We start from the raw sequence: 21,729 nt of genomic DNA on the forward strand, positions 1-21,729 counted from the left end.
GTTGACATTTATATGTTGGTAACAGAATTTTAAAGTAGATTTTAAATTAATATGAATTGTGCAACATGAATTCTGAAATATCTGTAGAAGCTGGTGAAGGCATGCCTTCGCCAGCTTCTACAGATATTTCGATCAAAAATGATCAAGGTGAGAGAAAAGTGTGAACTACAGCTTCCAGATGATTGAATGACAGTAAAGGTGCAATTTTTTCAATATTTCTGAGGTGAAGGAAAAAAGACTGGATGAGCTCTGAGGTGTGAGAGTAAAAGTTAGTCAAAGATGATTCCAAAGTTTTTAGCATATGATTTCATGTTATTGGCAAGGGGGCAAAGCAATGGCTAACCTCCTTAGAGGAGCTGTCTGGGCCGAGCACTAGAACCTCAGTTTTACTGGAACTGAGATGGAGGAAATTTGAATATATACACTCAGTAATGGCAAAGAAGCATTTGTTGAGTCAGGAGACGCTGTCGAGGTTGCTGGGCTTTACAGAAAAGTATAGCTGTGTGTCATCTGTATAGCTGTGGTAGGAGATTCCATTAAAACCATTAGACAGGTGACCCAGGGGTAATGTATGTAAAGAAAACAGAACTGGTCCAGGGACTGAGCCCTGTGGGACTCTACATACGAGTGATGAGAACTTACACTGCAGCAGAGCTTGGGGAGAGTCTGTGCTGGCGGACATGGGTTACTGGACTGGTAGTCAGGTTTGGGGGCTTGGGGCTCTGGCTGGGCCTCAGGGGCTTGGGTCCTGATGGTGGTGTGTCACCGAGGTTGTGGATGGGTGTGTGCATGGGGGCCCAGCCCTGGCATGGGGGGCCTCTGGTGCATTTGCAGAACTGAGGGTCCCTTCAAATGGCGGGGAGGTTGTTACATCCTTGCAGGTCTCTGTTCTTCAGGAGTTCACTCTGCAGGTGAGGGAGAGATATAGGAGAGGTGGAGAATGAACTCAACCTAGGTGTCTATTGTCTTACAGTGGGGCAAAAAAGTATTTAGTCAGCCACCGATTGTGCAAGTTCCCCCACCTAAAATGATGACAGAGGTCAGTAATTTGCACCAGAGGTACACTTCAACTGTGAGAGACAGAATGTGAAAAAAAAAAATCCATGAATCCACATGGTAGGATTTGTAAAGAATTTATTTGTAAATCAGGGTGGAAAATAAGTATTTGGTCAATAACAAAAATACAACTCAATACTTTGTAACATAACCTTTGTTGGCAATAACAGAGGTCAAACGTTTACTATAGGTCTTTACCAGGTTTGCACACACAGTAGCTGGTATTTTGGCCCATTCCTCCATGCAGATCTTCTCGAGAGCAGTGATGTTTTGGGGCTGTCGCCGAGCAACACGGACTTTCAACTCCCGCCACAGATTTTCTATGGGGTTGAGGTCTGGAGACTGGCTGGGCCACTCCAGGACTTTCAAATGCTTCTTACGGAGCCACTCCTTTGTTGCCCGGGCGGTGTGTTTTGGATCATTGTCATGTTGGAAGACCCAGCCTCGTTTCATCTTCAAAGTTCTCACTGATGGAAGGAGGTTTTGGCTCAAAATCTCACGATACATGGCCCCATTCATTCTGTCCTTAACACGGATCAGTCGTCCTGTCCCCTTGGCAGAAAAACAGCCCCATAGCATGATGTTTCCACCCCCATGCTTCACAGTAGGTATGGTGTTCTTGGGATGCAACTCAGTATTCTTCTTCCTCCAAACACGACGAGTTGAGTTTATACCAAAAAGTTCTACTTTGGTTTCATCTGACCACATGACATTCTCCCAATCCTCTGCTGTATCATCCATGTGCTCTCTGGCAAACTTCAGACGGGCCTGGACATGCACTGGCTTCAGCAGCGGAACACGTCTGGCACTGCAGGATTTGATTCCCTGCCGTTGTAGTGTGTTACTGATGGTGACCTTTGTTACTTTGGTCCCAGCTCTCTGCAGGTCATTCACCAGGTCCCCCCGTGTGGTTCTGGGATCTTTGCTCACCGTTCTCATGATCATTTTGACCCCACGGGATGAGATCTTGCGTGGAGCCCCAGATCGAGGGAGATTATCAGTGGTCTTGTATGTCTTCCATTTTCTGATGATTGCTCCCACAGTTGATTTTTTCACACCAAGCTGCTTGCCTATTGTAGATTCACTCTTCCCAGTCTGGTGCAGGTCTACAATACTTTTCCTGGTGTCCTTCGAAAGCTCTTTGGTCTTGGCCATGGCGGAGTTTGGAGTCTGACTGTTTGAGGCTGTGGACAGACAGGTGTCTTTTATACAGATGATGAGTTCAAACAGGTGCCATTCATACAGGTAACGAGTGGGGGACAGAAAAGCTTCTTACAGAAGACGTTACAGGTCTGTGAGAGCCAAAGATTTTCCTTGTTTGAGGTGACCAAATACTTATTTTCCACCCTGATTTACGAATAAATTCTTTACAAATCCTACCATGTGGATTCATGGATTTTTTTTCACATTCTGTCTCTCACAGTTGAAGTGTACCTCTGGTGCAAATTACTGACCTCTGTCATCATTTAAAGTGGGGGAACTTGCACAATCGGTGGCTGACTAAATACTTTTTTGCCCCATTGTATGTAGTCCGGAAGATAATTGGATGATGGGGTGGGAGTAGAGCCCCGGGCTCTGTGGGGCTTGGTGGTGCTACTGCTGTGGGTCCCGGTCTGGATGGGCCTGGACCCCCACCAAGGGCAGGGGGTCCAGGCCCAGGGAATGGGGGCGCCTACTGAGATCAGCAGGGGATCAGATAAGTCGAGCGGGACTAAAATAGAAAGCTCAGCTTTATCTGATTGTATTAGAATACCCTTAGTCAATAAAGCTGGTTCAGTGCTGTGGGTTTATCTCTAACCGGACTGGAATTTAAACGATAAACGACCTGACAGACTTTCTCAAGGATTTCAGAAATAAATGTGAGTTTGGAAATTGTCCTGTGAGTATCTGAAACAGTGGGATCTAAGTAGGGTTTTACAGCAGAGCAAAGATGCTAGCTGTAATCTGGAAGGCAGCCAGATAAAAAGGATTGATTCATAATAGAAAGAATCTGAGGGAGATGAGGCATAACGCCTTTGATGAATTTAGGAGGGATAATGACCGCTGGGCAGGATGACAGCGTCCATGTGTGAGACTATATTGAGAAGATCTGTCGAGGAAACTGGTTTAAAGTCAAAGAACAGGACGTGAACAGCAGACTGACGAGTCTGCTGATGGCGTCAAACAATAACCTTGGATTGTGTTTGTCGTTAATCAAATCAGCAAAATAAGATGTTCTCACATCTTTTATAAGCTGGTCGAGGATAGTTAGTAACTCCTTCACATGGGAGGGAGTCACTCTCACCTGCTGCACATCCTTTTCAGCTCGGTCTCTCTGCCTCTACAAGTCCTTCTCTCCTTCCTCAGAGTCCAGCCTCACTATAAACCTTACCTTTGCCTCATAATCACATTTATCTCAGTGTTTAACATTTTGAGCATGTCAGGCTGTGCAATTCATTATTATGACTGTTTGTCCTTCAGTCATGACTGTACTATGTAAAGCACCCAGATACTTACTGAGGTTATACATACTGTAACAGACTGCACCCCTGTACAAAAGCCAAAGTTAGTGCAGTGGAACATTTGGTTAACTCAGAATTAAGGAAGAAGCAGGAAAATGCAAGCTCAGGCTGAAAGGCCGGAGTGTGTGAGGATAGCAGAACATCTGGTGTATTTGATAGAAATCCACTGAGTGATAGCTTTAAATAAAGTGTTTGTGCGTGCATGTTTGTGGGTTTAATGCTGTGCTGGTGAAATCTCTGAACCACAAACATCACCCAGCGACTTTATGACCTGATATTTGAGGAATTATTAACAGAGTTGTTCTCTAGTTTGATTCCTATCAGCCTGCCAAAGTTTAAAGTGCAGACTCAAACTTCCACCCATCCCAGCAACAATCACACATGTTCACTTGGTCAGGTGTCAAAAATCAGCTTTAATTCACATTTACAAAACCATGAAGCCCACAGAGAGGTGTCTGTGTCCCAGAACATCTCCACCAGGAACAACACTGACGATACAAATATGGCAACAGGAAACAGAAATGTGTTTTCCTCAGTTTACAAAAACACACAGCAGTAAACGCATAGCACTTCCTGTCGGAACGTCCTCCTAGATCCGAAGACCAGACTACAGAACCACGATGAACCCAACCCGAAGCACTTTCTTTATTTTCTTATATAATATTAGCATGTGTTCATACGAAACATGGCCCAAGGTCAAAGTAATAACACTAGCATGTGAACGTAATCCAGAGTAATCTAAAGTAACCCAACGTAAAGTAATCTAGTCTCAAGCCTGCTCTTAGCACTCAGCTTCAACGCTGTTCTATATTTTTGTCATTACATTAGATTTCTTTATGTGGTCATCTCCTGTGGGCAGCACAGCTCACAGGTACAGAGTGCTGCCCCTCAGTGGGTTTTCAGAAGCTGGCCAATCAGAAGGAAGTGGGATTTTAAAGAAGGATGACTTTAAAGAGAGAGGAGCTAAAAGAGTTTATTGAGCTGAGAAGCCAGAGTTAAATAAAGTAAAGTTGTTGTTTTTTTTATTTTATTATTTTTGAATCATTGGAGGGTAATACAGCTGAGTAGAGCTGCAGGTTAGCTCAATGGTTCTCCTTTAACGTGAAAGATGATCATATGACCCTTACTGATCTTTCAGTTCATTTAATCTTCGAGCTAAATCTGCAAACACCTGACTGCTTGGAATGAAATGACATAAATCACCTGATTCAGACATCTGCTAATGTAAACGTGATGCCACCCTCTCCAGGTAACACCTGCAAAAACCCAAACGGGTAAGACTGCTGAGTGGACCTTTATCGGCCCCTGTGAACACTGTCATGCTGTGGTTTAACCTGCCTGACTTCCATTTGTGCATGCTTCACTCATCCAGCCACTCTTCCCGTCCTTCCTTTGTTCTTCTTCCTTGCAGATGAACAGTCAGCAGGTGTTTAACCACAAAGAAACACTACACAGGTGATCATGAGAGTTTGGGGCAGCTCAGCTTCCCACACAGCAGCTCCATGTCAACTTACACTGTATGTATTTATACACATGAATCCTCCATCACCACACATCTGTCTGAATCTGAGCAGTCACGAATCCTTTTGAAGACAACACGGGGCCTGTTTCCATACCCCTCCCTATGACTCCAAGTAATCGTCATCATGTTTCTGTACCCAGCCAGCAGGAAGCTCCATCTGCCCACTTTCTGTACACGTCCATGTAATGCATGATGTCACATCATCGCTCTCTGTCCTCTGTCTCATGTGGTTTTCGCCTTCTGGCTGCAGGTCCTGTCTGTAGCCTCTAGGTGGCGCTGAAGCGATTCCTGCACTGGGCTCTTCTGCTGGTCTTTGAGAGGGAGATTCCTCCGTTTGACGGGCAGCACGAATGCGACCAGAATGCAGCCGATGTGGAGGCTAAAGTACCAGGAACTGCAGAGAAGATGAAAATTCAGAAATGCTGCTATGAGCAGTCAAAGTTACACATGAATTAAACCTGGGTTAAACAAGGTTTAAACCTGGGCTGCACCAGCAGTAAACCTGAAATATATCTGGGTTAAACCTGGAATAACTTATATTAAACCTTGGTAAAACCTGATTTAAACCTGGGTTAAAGCTGTGTTAAACATGCATTAAACCTGGATTGAATCTTGATTAAACTTTGGTCAACCCTTTCTGACTTACTGACCTGTAGAACTTCATGGATGGACCCACAGACAGCAAGACAAAAGGTATCACCGTGTAGCAGATGGCAATCTGAGTGGCTGCCCACGTGATGACATCATAGACCAGTTTGTGTACAGAGGAGTGCAGGAAGTATGGTCGAACGTTGTGTCTGACCTGAGGATGAGAAGTTAACATGGATGACTGCTAAAATGGACACAGGTCTCATTTCAAAGGCTTAGCAGCAACATCAGTTAACAGATAACAGCTAACTGCTAAATGATAATGGCTAACAGCTAGCGGCTAATAGCTAACAGCGGCTCACCGCTCTGGCTGCCAGCGTGATGACGATCCCTGTGAGGAAGGTGAGGTAATATCCTGGATAGGCTCCGTGCCACATGGCTGACAGGATGAAGGTGGCTGCTGTCGGATGGTAGGGACATCGCTCATAACACACCCTGTCAATCAGAGATAAGGGGTCAGAGGTCACAAACAGTCATTTTTACACATGCCAGGTACAGATTCCAGATCAGGTAACTGAGTGTGACCTTTTGAGCCAGTGTGCTGTCTGAATGTTCCAGTTGTCCAGGAAAACTTTGAAGCTGGTGGCAAACTGGAAGCAGACAGAGATCCATTAGACTGATGTTATCAAACCATTTTAGTGACTCGTAAATAGGGATGGGTACCGGTATCCGGTGCCATTATGGCACCGGTTCTGACATAAACGGTAGTAACCAGACCGAAAAGCAGTGCACATTTCGGTGCTTTATTTCGGTGCTTTTTTTTCCTGAGCTGTGATACACTTTAGATTCTAGCCAATCATTTTACGTTTCCGAGGATAGTAGGCGGGTCCAGGTACGTACGTTCTTTTAGAGCAGAGCTACAGATTAAAAATGACCAAGGCAAAGCGGTCAAAAGTCTGGCTGTACTTCACAGCAAAAGATGCAAACTCAGCAGCCTGCAACAAGTGCTTTAAGCTGATACTGTGATACTGTGCAAAGGAGGTAACACCTCGAATCCAATGAAACACCTGGCGACGCATAGCGTTTTTTTTTTAAAAGCCGAGAAATGCGCCGTATTTGATAGCTTGCTGTGAGACCTCACACCGTGCACATCTACTGCGGGTGTGGTGCCTGTTATCGGACCCTGAGTTAGCAACATCCCCCAAGAACCCGAAGAATAGAGTCCTGGCCCCTAGCCCTGCCAGTGTAGCAGAAATGATGACGGATGATGATGGCAGCAGCAGCCGTTCTTCTCTGCGTGAGTAGCTTAATGTTGTCCGTGTGTAATTTACGCTGAGTAGGCTAACAGCGTTATCAAATTAATGCATGTAAGGTGAACTAGCAAACATCATCATAGCTACATGCGGCTGTCTTCTTGTTTGATGGCAGATACTCCCTTCACCCTGGCCAAAAAGGCTAAAATGACCAAAGAAAAAGTGGAAAACAGTTAAACATGAGAGGTTTTTGGACAAAGTTTGTGTTTTTTCCATTGATTAAGCACTGCTTCCAGCCAAGAGTGATGCCATAAAAAAAGGCTAACATTGTTATCTTTTTACAAAAAAACAGCTGAAAATGAGAGGTTTTTGGACCAATTTTGTGTTCTCCATTCTTTCAAATTCAAATTCAAATTCAAATTCAAATTCAAATTTAAGCACCGGTTTGAGCACCGTTTAAGCACCGGCACCATTTCAAAAGTACCGGTTTGGCATCGATATCGGATAAAACCTAAACGATACCCATCCCTACTCGTAAACTTGTCCAGGTCTGTGATGGTCCTGACCTCAATCTTCAGGATCCTCAGATTGGAGATGAGGTCCCAGCGAGCAGAGCCGTCACTGTCGTAACCATTGAAGCCAAAACCGGCGGCGTTGTTGATGGCGTCAGCTGTAGCACAGATGTGACTGGTCAGAAATTTAGGTATGAACAGTGTGTTTGTGCTAACAGTGAACCCAGCATTTTCATTTCAGCACAAATGATCGGTTAGATTTTGATTTTAATCCAATTTCTCTAAAGCAGCACATGAAAGTTTATTTGCACAAAGCAGATTTCAGCCACCCACCAAGCGTCCAGACGAAGTAGTACTTGGGTCTGGTAGTCAGCATGGACAGGTACAGGTAAACCACTTGAGCATAGAAAGGTGTGTTGGCAATGAAGTTGTCGTCGATGTTTCGCTCCACTGGGAAAACCTTACACACTGACAGAAACACCAGCAGGCAGAAGAAGGAGGTGGTGACCTTACGTACGACCTCCATCTGTGGAGAAACATAGTATTCATTCAGATTCAGTATGTCTTAAATTCAGTCAGCAATCATGAACAAAAGAAGAAATGGATTACGCTCCTCAGTTTAAACGTCTCAACGGTAAATGTCTTAAACCTGCTTTCTGTTTAATGTCAAGCGGGGGCGACTGCTCATACTGTAAATACAGGTATACCTTAGTCATGCGACCTACGTTTGGGGAGGGCTCACTGTGCCTCAGCTTGCTGCTGGACTTCCTTTCATCCTTGTAGTCTCTGCAGCGTCGAGGGGCTCCCTCGATGAAGCCGATGTAGTCGTTGTAGGAGCAGGTGGGGCCAGCCAGGATCCCCATGAAGTTACAGTTGTAGCTGAAGTACTCCAGCAGACTGGGCATTCTCCTAAATAAATAGAGGGTTAAGACCATTTCACCACAATGCTTTCTATTGGCAACTCCTGTGAATGTTGTATGCTATGGAAACAGCCGTGCTCCGAAAGAAGGCATGGAGAACTATTCAATTTTCAATTCAGTTTTATCTATACAACGCCAAATTACAACTACAGTTGCCTCAAGGTGCTTTTTACAGTAACTTAGACCCTACAAGAATACAAAGAAAACAGAGAAAACCCCAACAATCACATGAGCCCCGATGAGAAAGCACTCTGGTGACAGTGGGAAGGAAAAACTACATTTTAACAGGAAGAAACCTCCAGCAGAACCAGGCTCAGGGAGGGGCGGCCATCTGCTGTGACTGGTTTGGGTGAGGGGAGGAACACAGGACAAAAGACACACTGTGGAAGAGAGCCAGAGATTAATAATAAATGAACAAGTTGTATATGAAAGATCTGTTTTCACACGCCCTAATTTCTATCACTGCTGGGATTCTGTTCTGCTGTGGTGGGCCATCAGAGTACATGCAAAATGGTTTCATTAAATTCTGTATGTCAATAAATAATGTTCAGTTTCTTGTACTAATCTCTTTTTATTGAACCAATGATTTAATGCGAGAGGTGTACGAACACATGAGTGACGTGAGTTAAGAAGAAACACCCAGTGCATCATGGGAATTCCCCAGCTACCTTCACCTATTGCAGCATAACTAAGGGAGGATTCAGGGTCACCTGATCCAGCCCGAACTATATGCTTTAGCAAAAAGGAAAGTTTGAAGGCTAATCCTAAAAGTAGAGATATTGTCTGTCTCCTGAATCCAAACTGGAAGCTGGTTCCACAGAAGAGGGGCCTGAAAACTGAAGGCTCTGCCTCCCATTCTACTTTTAAATACTCTAGGAACAACAAGTAAGCCTGCAGTGTGAAAGTGAAGTGCTCTAACGATATGATACTATAAGGTCGTTAAGATAAGATGGGGCCTGATTATTCAAGACCTTGAATGTGAGGAGCAGGATTTAAATTCTGGATTTTTAATGGAGCCAATGAAGGGGAGACAGTAAAGGAGAACCAGAACACAGAACAAAGAGCTAATGTGATTGGCATAGTGAGACTTGTAGTAAAAACCTCAGTTAGAAAAGCTCTCTAAAGTACATATCCATTTATCATGTCTGATATTTAGCTAACATCTGCACAGACAGCATGCTAATGCTAAGCTAGCCAAGAACCTAAGAGTGATGAAAGAGTGGAGTATATGCAGACCCCAGTCTAGCAGCCAGACCCTGAACTTCAATAGGTTAACAAAGGCAGTTCTACCTGTTCATGTTTCTAAAGCAGAATCACCATGACGACTGCTCTGAAGTCTGTTTGGCTCGTTTTAACTTTGCTTTTATTCAAACTTCAAGAGTGTGTGTGTCCTCATTAGCACAGAGATCTGTGTCAGTGTGCGACTGTAGCTTCAGGTGTACACTGTTCATTGATAATTATCAGACTGTGCTTCAGGTTGGAGTGACATGGAGGTAATGTAACAGGTTGTGTAAGAAATTACTTTCTTCAGTGAGTAATTAAGTAACATACAACACTACTTTTAATATAAGTAACAAGTAATGTGCAATAGATTAGTTTTTTGAGTGACAACTCTAACACTGTCTTGATGCATGCTAAATCACCCAGGGAGGTAAATCCCAAAAGGTGATTCTGTTCATCTGGATGTAACGTTTTTAGTGGGGGAAACATTTCGTCATTTATCCAAGCGACTTCTTCAATCTCAGTTGACTGCAGGTTTCCCTAATCTTATAAACAGTAGATTTGTGCAATAATTGAAACCAGCCCACTGATTGAACAATTTGCTGTGAGGTTGGTTTATGATCATTAATATGCAAATTGTCGTCAAAGGAGCTTGCAAAGAAAAGCGTCTGGACTTCTTTAAGTTACTTGAAGACGTTTCACCTCTCATCCGAGAAGCTTCTTCAGTTCTAAGGTCAAATGGTGGAGAGTCCCAGATATAAACCTAGTGGGAGTGACCCCCCACAGAGGGACAAAAGGACCCCCTGATGATCCTCTAATCCTCTAATCAATCATCCAGGTCATCGTAGTCAAAGGAGCTTGCAAAGAAAAGCGTCTGGACTTCTTTAAGTCCAGACTTGATCTTAAAAGTTTATTTTGTGACCCAGAAGGAGCAATAAGAGTGATATTAAAACTAAGTAGCTGCCACCATTGTTGGAAACTGGAAATTGGCTGGGCCACACTGTGAATTCTGAGATAGGTTGGGCTACGAAGGATACACCTGACCCATCCTTCAAATCTGGGGAAAAGCAGGACGCATTTGTCAACCGCATTTGGAGGAGTCTTTGAATTGGGACAGCCTTTGTTGCGTCACCTTTACGTACTCGGCCTACAAAAGTGCAGCTGTCTATTGTAATTTTTGAGTGTATGCTAAAATAAAAATAAAAGTGTTCTATATCACCTGTTTGTTTTTATTCAAGCATACGTGTATACTATTTTTATTGATAGAGAGATTAAGCTTGTGTTTCAGTCATGTAGTGACTGTGCTTATTATGAGGCTTATTAGACATTATAAAACAGATGAACGTAATTTTGCCAAAGTGCTTAAGGTCGCATTTGGAGGAGTCTTCAAATTGTGACAGCCTTCGTTACGTCGCTGTCACATAATCTGCCTACAAATGTGGCTTCCGAAGATATGCAGTCCCTGAATCTGGACACAGCTATGATACCGGAGACTGCTTCTTCTTCTTCTTTGGCGTTTAACGGCAGCTGGCATCCTTGTAGATGCATTGCTGCCATCTTCTGTTTCAGTCCGTTATTACACTCTTAAATCCTACTACTTATTCCTGTGTCTTGCAGGATCTTAAAAAGCTTAAATTGATGCATCGACTATTAAATTACTTGGCAACGATTTTGATAGTCGACGTAATCGTGACTAGTCGACTAATCATGGCAGCTCTTCCTCCCTTGTGAATTTGATGTGTTGGTCCATCGAGTTAATGTGATCCATGAATTGTGGTACGTCCCGTACTGAGATTTGATTTTCACCCAGGTTTCATCCACATACCTGAACCAATGACTTGGTGATGTTCCATAGTAGGATAAAAGAGCCCTCATTCCCACTTCTTCCATGTACACGTTGGCCACAGTGGGTGAAACTGGGGAAATCATGGCACACCCATGTTTCTGACTGTAGTACTGACCCTTGTATGCGAAATAGGTGGAATTAAGACACAGTTCCAAAAGTAAACACACTTGGTCAATGCTGAGAGTGGTCCTGTTGCTAAGGTTGGGGTCATCCTGTAATGTCTTACGAACTACCTCTAACGCTTCAGTGACTGGAACACAAGTGAAGAGAAATGTAACATTGTATGAGACCATTGTTTCATCTGCCTCCATAATGACATCTCTCACCTTCTCAATAAAATCCAAGGTGTTCTGGATGTGCTGTTCAGAGCTGCCTACCATTGATTGATTAATGATCAAGGAACTGACCTCACAGCTGATTGTTCATTTAGTGGCTAATTTCAGTTATTGTGTAAATGTACTGTTTGTAAGGTTGAGGAAACATGCAGTCAGCTGAGACTGAAGAAGTCACCTGGATGAGTGACGAAACGTCCAGACGAGCAGAATCAACAATTTTGAACTCCAACACTGCCGATAACGTGATGAAAAATGAAGGCCACAGAATGAGGATTGTTCATGCAAAGATCTACTAAGAGCAGGAAGAAGACCATTCAAAGGGTTCCGCTATGTCATGAGTTTTGAAGGACTGATCCAGTAAAAGTGACTCAGCCGAGTATTTTTTGTTTTTAGTTTAGGTGAAGCTATTTTTTCATACTAAACCTGTTTTGCATGAACAGAAGTACAGCAGGAAGTTGCATTACTTTTAGGGAGAAGTATTAGGGCGGAGATACCTTTGATTGACAAGTGTCTACCATGGAGGCATGGATTTTGTCTTAAGCTCCACCCTCCTGCCTAAACACAGTGATTTCTGTTCCAGTAAATAATGTTTCTACCATGAACAAACCTTATTGCCAGAATCTTCTGTCCCGCCGTCAGATGTTCCTCCTTCCGAGCCATTCCTGTCAGAAACACAGAGTGGACAGTAAAACCTGCAGGATTTACGGAAAACAGCCTGTCTGAGAGTGCAGCTCACCGTCATGGATCTCAAACGCCAGACTGGTGATCTTCTGAGTGATGACCATCATGGGGCTGCAGAGAGGGCAGAGGCAGAGATTAGAGCCTGGACACGGAGAGGCGTTTAGGAGTGAATGGGCCACAGAGCGGAGGCGTTACCCTGTGAAATCGGCGGTGTACATGCCGTAGTCAAAGACGTACACTCGAGTGATCTGACACAGACTCAGGTATGTGAGCGCCACCACTAGGCAGTACCTGGAAAAACACAGAGAACAGGCTGTTATTCAACTTGGGGTCGGCGGTCCTGACGGCCTCACTGAGGTCTGAGGACCTCTGTGATGATCTGGCTCACTCAGGTTTCTGGCTGTAGCTCATGTGAAGCTCCACGGGTTTAAGACCTTCACCAGTCTGAAGTTTGCATCCTTTTGAGGACAGAACACCTGGTGCAGTCATGTTTGTTTGGCTGAAAGGAGCACATTGTTACTTTTACAACATCAGAATCTGTGGAAGTCCTTTTGTGCCAGTATGCATGACCTAATGTTCACAGAGCTGGAAATAACAGAGGTCCGACTGTGAGCTGCTCTCCTGACATCAAAGGTGATAAAAGGTTTCCTCATTAACCCTGAGCTTGTTAATGGCTTGTTAGCAGCGTTTTAATGCATGTCGTGTGTGACGCTCACTTGTGCATGTGTTCGACTCCGGTGAGGATCATGATGCCGTAGGTGAGTCCGCTCTGAACCAGGAAGTGGAGAGCATACCTGTAAAACAAGGAGAACACAGAGCGTCATCTCCAGACACCAGCTGACCAGAACACGTGATGTGTCTAATAATAATAATGGATACTTTATTGATCCCCATGGGGAAATTACTTGTTTTTCTCTGCATTTGACCCATTCACTCAGTGAAGCAGTGGGCAGCCCACTAAGCAGGCGCCCGGGGAGCAGTGTGTAGGGACGGTACCTTGCTCAAGGGTACCTCAGGGTAGCCGTTAAGTGGATTCGAACCGCCGACCTTCCGATCATGGGGCGACCACTTTACCTACCTACTACCTACTGAGCTATCCCTGCCCCTGCTGCTCCTGTGACGGATGCTCACATTAAACATAATCAGCTTGGTGTACAAACAGTAATCTCTGTGAGCCAACGCTCAGGCTGCCCTCAACACTCAGTCAGTCACAGCATTTTTCCCTCTGGGATCTGGATGATGTCATAGAGAGTTTGTTTTAGGGTCATCTGACACACAGACCGAATCAGAAGAAAGCTTTCTTAAAGGGGGAGAGGAGCTAAAAGTTGTTTCAGACGGCGAGAAAATGAAAGAAGGATTATTATGACTGCGAGTCATGCAAAGCTGCTCTAACAGCGGATTCTTATTTAGTCCAGCCACATCTGATGTTTTCTGCTCCTGACAATCATTATTGTGTAATTTTTCCATTACAGGTGAGATGAGCGATGCACGTGTGACCTCTATCAGAGTTCAATTTTAGGATAAGTCAGACTTTGGAGAGCTCAGTTTTACTGATCCTGAGTCGTAGTTGGTCTTACCAGCCGAAGCAGAACATGGCAAAATAGAGTCCCAGCAGCGTGGCCACCACGTGCCGGATGATGGGACTGGTCTTACTGGGATGGAGGAAGAGACGAAACCAGAAGGCGGAGATCAGAGCGCAGAGCTGGCACGCTACGAAGTTCACCTGCAGGTGAAGCAAACAGACAGCACCTCATTGGTGCTTCAGTACATCCAGGTGAGAGAGGGCAGACCCGCCCACCGTTAGACTGCTCCGCCTCCCTCAGGCTGACCCCTCACCTTCTCTAACACCTTCACAGAGGGGTGCTGCATGCTCATTGGCTAATCCTGCCTTCCTCCTGCTGAGGGGACCAAACCTGAGCGCCACCGCCCCCTCCTGGGTGTGAGAGAGGTGTCACATGACTCTTTCAGAACCAACACAAGCACAAAATGGCTGCCCTTTTCTCCAAGCAGCTCCTCCTGCAAGAAGGCGAGGAGGAGGATCTTCATCATCATTAGCACAGTAACACCCATGTTATTGTCCAGTCACCGTCTACTACAGACTAATACCAGAATACTAAGAAAATAACATCAGAGTGCTATCTGACTAATATCTGTAGTAATGTCAGAGTATCAATAGCGCTGTCAGTTTTTGTAGTATTGTGTGTGGTATTGTGAGTGTTTGTAAACAGAGCAATGATATCACCACCTGCAGTACTTTGTGTCTCTTTGTACTTCAAAACTCAGAATTTGACTTTCAAAGTTCTCTTGTGTTTTTTTGCAACACTGTGAAGTCGAAGTACTCATCACTGAGTCACTGTCACGAGGTATTTTCTTACAGTGTGAAGTTTTTATCAGAGTGTCCTGAAATATAAGACGTTACAAGACGCCTTGAAACTACCTAAATGATACTCAGGCAGGTTTTACTGTGCCTGTCCCAAAGTACACATCTGAGTCAGGACGATGGGAATAAGGAGCAGCGAGAACTCTGGCTTTGATCTTTTACAGGTTTGAGATTTTCATGTTTGAATGTGTGAAAAAGGCCTGAAAGTTTGCTGATGCAGCAGTTTTCAAACAGTTCTCTGTAATACTCTCTGTTGTACTGTTAGAGTATCTACAAACTGTTTAAAGGTTACAGCGGCCGTGTGTTCACACTATGGACGATAAATATTTATGAAAATCAGAGACGGTCGAGCAGAAGATGAAATGTGCTGTTTGAGAAGGAGCGACCTTGGTGAGGGTCGCACCCCCCGGCCTGCTTCTCGGAGCACCTCTGGCAGTGCCCACTTCCTGCCTTGGAGGGAAGTGACACCAGAGCCTCCACTCAGAGGCGTGAAACTTGCTGTGTGGTGTAGAAACAGGATTTTTCTCTGAAGACTCACACACAATGACATCAGCCCACAGGAGATACTGGTATCATCAGTACTTCCCTGTAAAACTAGTAAACTGAGGCAGCTGGTCACCTGAACCGGCTCCAGAGGCCTGGCTGTCAGCCAGTCAGAGGGTAGGTGTGTGCAGCAGCTCACCAGGATCACCTGGTGAAGGTCCACACAACCACACTCTGATCTACCATCTGCTGAATGAGTAGCTGCTCCACCCCCTCTGAGCTCTGGACTGAGGAATGACCAATCAGGAGCTGACGTGGAGGTCATGGCTGTGCCTGGTTATCACCTGAGCCACACCTGCGTCAGAGAAGCTCCACACCTGACCCCAGCGCAGACGAAACCTAAGAGGAAAGGTGGAGCCTCAGGAGCATCACGGGTGAGAGATCACCCCCCCTCCCCTTCCCCCACCACCACCGACATGCCTTTCCCCTTCATCATCATCACAATAGGAACAGTCCGCACAGCTACATCCCCTTCCTCCTCCTCCTTACGTGAATGAGCAGCATGAAGCCTCTCATCCATCACAGCTGCAGGAGTCTGCACGAGGCCTCCGCCCTTTACTTTTACGGACAAAGCCCTCCTCCCTTCCCCGTCCTCGCCTCTCTTTGTACCCCCGTGTCGGACCTCCGGAGCGGCGGCCGCCGAGGTCCGGCGGCTCTTACCTGGTCCAGCGGCAGGTCGGTGAGCTCGCTGAGCGGCTGCAGAAGGCTGGAGCCTGTGCAGGCCGTGGATGGAGCTCCGTCGTCGGCCATAGTTCCGATGTTAGGCCGACCGTACTGCTTCTGATACCGGCTGCAGCTGCGCAGAGGCGGCGGAGGCTCCGTGATCCACCGGAGGTCCGTGCCCGTGCGTCTGCGCGTGCTTCTCTGCTTTCTGCTCCTCCTCCTCTCCCCCTCCGTCTGCCTCCTCCTCCTGCTGCTTTCTCTTCAGATCAGTCTCAGAAACATCTGTTGGCATCTGGCTAAAGAACACACACACAGCTCACCGCATCTGAAGGCAAAGTCTTTTTTAATCGTTTAAGTCTTCAAGGATAAAACTGGCAAAACAGGAATCAATAACTAATAAATTAATAAATTCATTCATTAAAAAAAAGTCTGTCGGTCGCACTCAAAATTGAGGGACTGAAGGTGTTTTACTGTATATGAGAGCCATTCCTGATTTGATCAGAATCAGAATACTTTATTAATCCCTAGGGAAATTATATGGGTTACAGTTGTGTCAGTACAGTAGCATTAACAAAAACAAACTAGACTATTTATCAATACAGTATGTTAAGATATGAGAAATAGCATAATGTATACAATACAAGTCACCAAGTAATAAATATTCAGGGTTGACATATGTGATTATAAATAAATATTAACAAATTGACAGAAACATTACAGAGTAAGAAAGAGTGTGTGCCAAAAGGATGTAACTATTGTAGTGTTTACATTGTATTAGAAGGAGGAGAGATGGCCACAGGTAGGAATGATTTACTGTGGCGTTCATTGGTGCTTTTTGGTCATTTCTGGTAACCCTTTTGCATGCAGTATTCTGTGCAGTACAGCAGGCACGTGCAGAGGGGGGGGGGGGGGGGGGGGGGGCTAGAGGGGCTTGAGCACTCGCCCCTTTCCTGGTGGGTGCCCAAAGTGCCCTTTTGTTGAGGCAACTTTTAAAAAAAAAAATTTATGTGTGCGTGCGTGCGGAGTCCTGTCTGTACCCCTCAACAATAATATTTAACTATTAATCACAGTTTTGCTAAATAAAAGGATCTGGCTTGCATCAGTCACATGATCACATTTAACCAATGATCGCCCTTGACGGCAGAACGCGCTGGTTACGAGCCGGGAACGAGCTCACAAAGAGCACGCGTATTTTTAGCGGTCCGGAGCTGTAGGAGAAACACAAGTTAACTCAGAGACACAGACTGATGCGACAAAACCAGTAAGTAGGTGTACAGCGTACACTGTAGTGTGTAGCACCCAGGAGTATTAGCTTATTACGTACACGTTGGTAAGTTGTCTTGTGGCAACTGACGAACTGAAACAAACGAGCGTGCTGTGTGTGCAACAGGGCGACAAACATTACCTGTCCTTTTATTAACTGCACAAGTAGTGCTGGTCATAGCTGCTGGCTACCTGGCTGTCATGGGTCTGTAGCTCTGTCACCGTTTTAGGGAACATATTTAGTTTTAAAGTATTAAGAAACATATTTAGTTTTAAAGTAAGTTACAGGGCTTTTCCTGCCTTTCTGGAGGGATTATATTTCACTAAAAAACGATCTAGTATGCATGTCCACATAATTATGCATTATTATAATTATAATATATTAAAAAACACGCTGTATTTTAAAGAACATACATTAAGAAGCAGATTATATTAGATTTATATTTTAAATAAGACAAAATTTGGATTTTACAGCAGTAAAATTATTGTATCGCTACAGTTTAAAAATGTAATAAGCTTTGCCCCTGCACAGAGTGGATAGTGAAACAAATGGAATCATCATAATGACATTATTTCATATTTATTACTTCCCCCTCCTCATTGCTTTATTATTGTAGCTCTAGTAATAAATAATAATGTAAGGATTCTGGATCAGCACCATGATGCCCATAGTATATACAGTATTCTGAAGAAGGTCTAAAATGTCACTGTGTGTGCGTGCATGTGTGTGTTTTATTTAGATGGATTTACTCATGATATAACATTGTCCAGACATACCGGGTAAGGACATGAGGAGGAAACAGCAGGAGCTGTGTGAGGCTACTAAAGGCAGTGCTATAACATTTTTCTGTCATCATTTTATTAAAGATTAAGTGCAAGAGTTGTTAGGTGTGGATAATTAGATTATAGTTTATTGCAATAGCAAGTTGTGCCTTGTTCTCAGGTAGACAGCAAGTGGAGAGTGATATATGAAATGATGGGATGGAAGGAAGAAGAGAAGCAAAGAGTGATTCACAGGCAGAGCCTAAATTATTTCTCACAGTTTTTTGTTGCCTTATGGTTCCAAGCGCTGTCACCAATCTTTGCATTTTGTTATTATCTCATGACACTTGTTTAATCAGCTACCATCTCTCCTATGGACTTTTTAATGTCTACAGTCTCAGATCAACACAGCCCTGCCCTTCCTATATTAGATTCTTGATGAATGTGTGTTGTTGTTATTCAGCCTGGTTCAATGTGCCCCCTTTTAACTTCGAGCACCCGCCCCTTTAAACCTCTCTGCACGGCCCTGCAGTACAGTGCAGTATTTCTACTCACCGGGGATCTTATGAGTCTTCTGTTTTATTTTTCGGCCCCTCTGAAGCTTTTTGTAGCAGACGTGCAACGACTGCAGTTATTAATTTAATGTGAAGACAGACTCCGTCTGGAGAAATAATAAATACAAGGTCACAAACTAGCTCAGAAACTTAGAAATCATAAGATAAAATAACCTTTATTAGTCCCACACGTGTGAAATTTGTTTTGTCACAGCAGGAAGTGGACAGTGCAAAAGTTATGTAGCAAAAATTAGAATATAATAAGAATAAATACAGTACACAACTGTACAGAATAGAATAGAATACTATATACAGTAGAATAAAATAGAATAAAATATACAATAGGATAAAAATAGAATACAAATTCTATATACAACTGAGTAAAAATACAACGATGCAAGAAAAGAGAATTGCACTTAGTGTTATTGCACATGTGTGGATGTGTGTGTTTGATCAGTTGGAGTCTTTGTTGTACAGTCTGACAGCAGTGGGGAGGAAAGACCTGCGAAATCTGTCCGTCCCACACTGAAGGCTTAAATGTAAAAAATAATAAAAGTAGAAATAACATGAAAAACGTGAGGCTGAATCCCTCTCACGGACCGTGAACGCCGTTTGTTAAACTGGTAAATTATCCAGCTGTAGTTCCGACTGCAAGCCAGAAGATGGCATTCAGGCTGAACTGCGTACAGATCGGCTAAAGAGCAACAGAAGAATAAAGGGCGGAAGTTGCGTCAGGTTGTTTTGGCGTGTTGTCCTGGCAGCAGCAGTTAGCTACGTTAGCACCTTAAGCTTCAGACAGAAAAATGTCAGCAGCCGAGGACGACACGGAACTGCGGGACCTGCTGATCCAGAATCTTGAGAACAGCGGAGCTCTGAACAAGCTGAAGGTGAAAGGTCACGTTTAACGTGAGACGCCCTGACGGCGGGATAGGCTACAGCTACTCGCAGCTAACGACTGCTAACCGGCTGCTCAGAGACTGTTTCAGGTTTATTTTATTTAACCTGAGAGGAGAGATGAAGTTCTGACTGAGTGTAGAGGTTCAGCAGCTGTGTGAGCTCTGTTGCTGCTGTTGTCGATCAAGCAGGATCTAACCTTTGAAACCGGTTTAAACATCCGTGAGAGTAGATGAGACATTTTATTACTAATAACGTGTAACTGCGGCTCAGCATAGAACCTCAAAGCTCACAGCCAGGAAGAAGAAACCTCACAGAACAAATAGAAATAGTTTTCCTTTTTTATTTCCTTTCACGCCCTGTTTTTGTCATGTGACTCGACAGCGTCAGGTGCTGAGAAAGACTTACCTCCAAACCTGAAACCACTCTTATTGATATCTGATCAGTTTGTGACTGATATCTGATCAGTTTGTGACTGATATCTGATCAGTTTGTGACTTATATCTAAACTAAGCGCTGTGTGGATTGTGCAGGTCTAGTTTCGTGCGTGCTAACTTCAGCACAGTTGGAACCCGTCAGCCTAAAATCTGATCCAGGAACCAGGAAGATTTGCGCCGAGAGCTCATATAAAAATAATGTGAAATACAGCAAATGAATGAAACGCTGTTAGTCCTGCAACACGCTGGTTGGTCCAGGTGTGTCCCACCTCTGGGAGAGGCTCCACCCCCCACGACCCTGAATACGATGACTGGAAGAAAACTGATGAATGGAAATGAAATAATATTTAGGAAACCCTTTTAGTTTGAAATATCTGTCATGAATGACATGTATGAATTTACTGATAGGTTTCAACAACTACCTGTATTGATGACATGTTCCTGCAGGCGGAGATGAGAGCGGCGGTGTTCCTGGCAATGGAGGAGCAGGACAAACTGGAGGTGAGTGATTCACACAGAAGTTCCAAGCACAGTGTTGATCAGTCAGTGCTGTCCGTCATAGTCCAAGATCAGGACAATGCCGGACAATACCTCCCACTCACTCTGTGACATGCTGGCCAGTCACAACGAGAGCATGAGATTATACGTAATGTAGCACTGAACAACTCCTCCATCTAATACACAGCACACACTAAAATATCTGCACATAACAAGGGCAATCTTAACCAAATATATTTAATTTGTGTAGCATACTGGAATATTTATAATAAGAGCTATTTTGCTATATTTTAACTTTAGTTTAGTCAGTTCCAGTTTTTAGTGTCTTGGAGCGACTATTACTACGTCATTAATAAAGTATTCAAATTCAGGAATACGTGAGACAGCAGGTTCATGGTGTGTTTAGATTAAAATCTAAGTTTGTAGTCTGGAAAAGTGAACAATGAGGTGGGAGGAGTCAGGAAGTTGGGAGGGGTCAATGATGGTCTTGATGTGTGACTGACAGCTTTGACCTGTTCTGAGCTCTCGCTGATGTTTCTCCTCAGAATAAAAGTCCGCTGGTCAACGAGAGCCTGAAAAAATGTCTCAACACCAAAGACGGTGAGTTCCTCAACTTCCTCTTCCTGCCTGCAGCCGGTTTCACTGAGCAGCAACATTTCACGAGCAGGTTAGCAGTGATGAAGGTCATACTGCTTCATGGCTGTTATTTTACAGTTTTACTAAAATTAGTCCAACAGAAAGACTCATCAGCGAGAGAGTTCATAAAGGTTTAAATAATTTCAAACATGCTCTAAAGAATCCCTCACTGATCCAGCAGCTTGCACTAAGAGTGAAACCGCCCGTGAGCACCATGGCGGAGCATCCGCAGGTCACCATGCGTTTCTTTCTTATCCTGATGTCATTGATCATCAGACTGCAGTATTTGTTACAATGGCAACAAGTAATAATAATAATATTAATAATACATTTTATTTGAGGGCGCCTTTCTAAAACCCAAGGTCACCTTACAAAGAGAAGAAGACATCAATAAAACAGTAGATTAAAATAGATTATAATAAATTAAAATACAAAAAACACAAAATACAACCACAAACAACAAATTTTTTTTTCTAAGCTTTATTTTCATTTTTAAATTGGAAACGAACAAAAAAACAAACATACACACAAAGCAAGAAAGAAAACAAAAACAAAAAAACAAACAAACAGAAAACTCACAACTGACCACAGAAGCACTCCCAGGTGCACACTCTTGTATCTATGCCTTTCATGGATAACCTCAAACATCTGAAAACCAAACACA

General features: G+C 44.0%; 2 protein-coding genes across 5 annotated transcripts in view; one reads left to right on the forward strand and one right to left on the reverse strand.

The window, feature by feature from the left end:
* Positions 1-3,950: 3,950 nt before the first annotated feature.
* Positions 3,951-16,266, reverse strand: mboat2b (membrane bound O-acyltransferase domain containing 2b). The gene is made up of 13 exons (XM_085246184.1): positions 16,019-16,266; positions 14,013-14,158; positions 13,152-13,229; positions 12,631-12,726; positions 12,491-12,546; positions 12,362-12,416; positions 8,158-8,341; positions 7,766-7,958; positions 7,487-7,590; positions 6,253-6,317; positions 6,030-6,162; positions 5,730-5,881; positions 3,951-5,473 (listed from the first exon to the last, which is right to left on the reverse strand). The coding sequence occupies exons 1-13, from the start codon at positions 16,106-16,108 to the stop codon at positions 5,302-5,304; spliced, it is 1,524 nt and encodes a 507-aa protein (XP_085102310.1). The 5' UTR covers positions 16,109-16,266; the 3' UTR covers positions 3,951-5,301.
* Positions 16,267-19,300: 3,034 nt separating this feature from the next.
* cep43 (centrosomal protein 43) overlaps positions 19,301-21,729 on the forward strand; it is a 41,585-nt gene continuing 39,156 nt past the window's right edge. For 2 of the 4 annotated variants that reach the window (XM_085246185.1, XM_085246186.1), the window contains exons 1-3: positions 19,301-19,487; positions 20,379-20,432; positions 20,975-21,029. In XM_085246185.1, the coding sequence (XP_085102311.1) occupies positions 19,404-19,487; positions 20,379-20,432; positions 20,975-21,029 (193 nt within the window). In that variant the 5' untranslated portion in view covers positions 19,301-19,403. The remainder of the gene's footprint in view (positions 19,488-20,378; positions 20,433-20,974; positions 21,030-21,729) is intronic. The other 2 variants (XM_085246187.1, XM_085246188.1) reach the window with 2 other exon arrangements.

This window comes from Mchenga conophoros, linkage group LG15, assembly GCF_057382185.1.
Source record: "Mchenga conophoros isolate Kocher_MC1m ecotype Shallow Benthic linkage group LG15, M_conophoros_male_GT1.1, whole genome shotgun sequence".
NCBI classification, from domain to species: Eukaryota; Metazoa; Chordata; class Actinopteri; order Cichliformes; family Cichlidae; genus Mchenga; species Mchenga conophoros.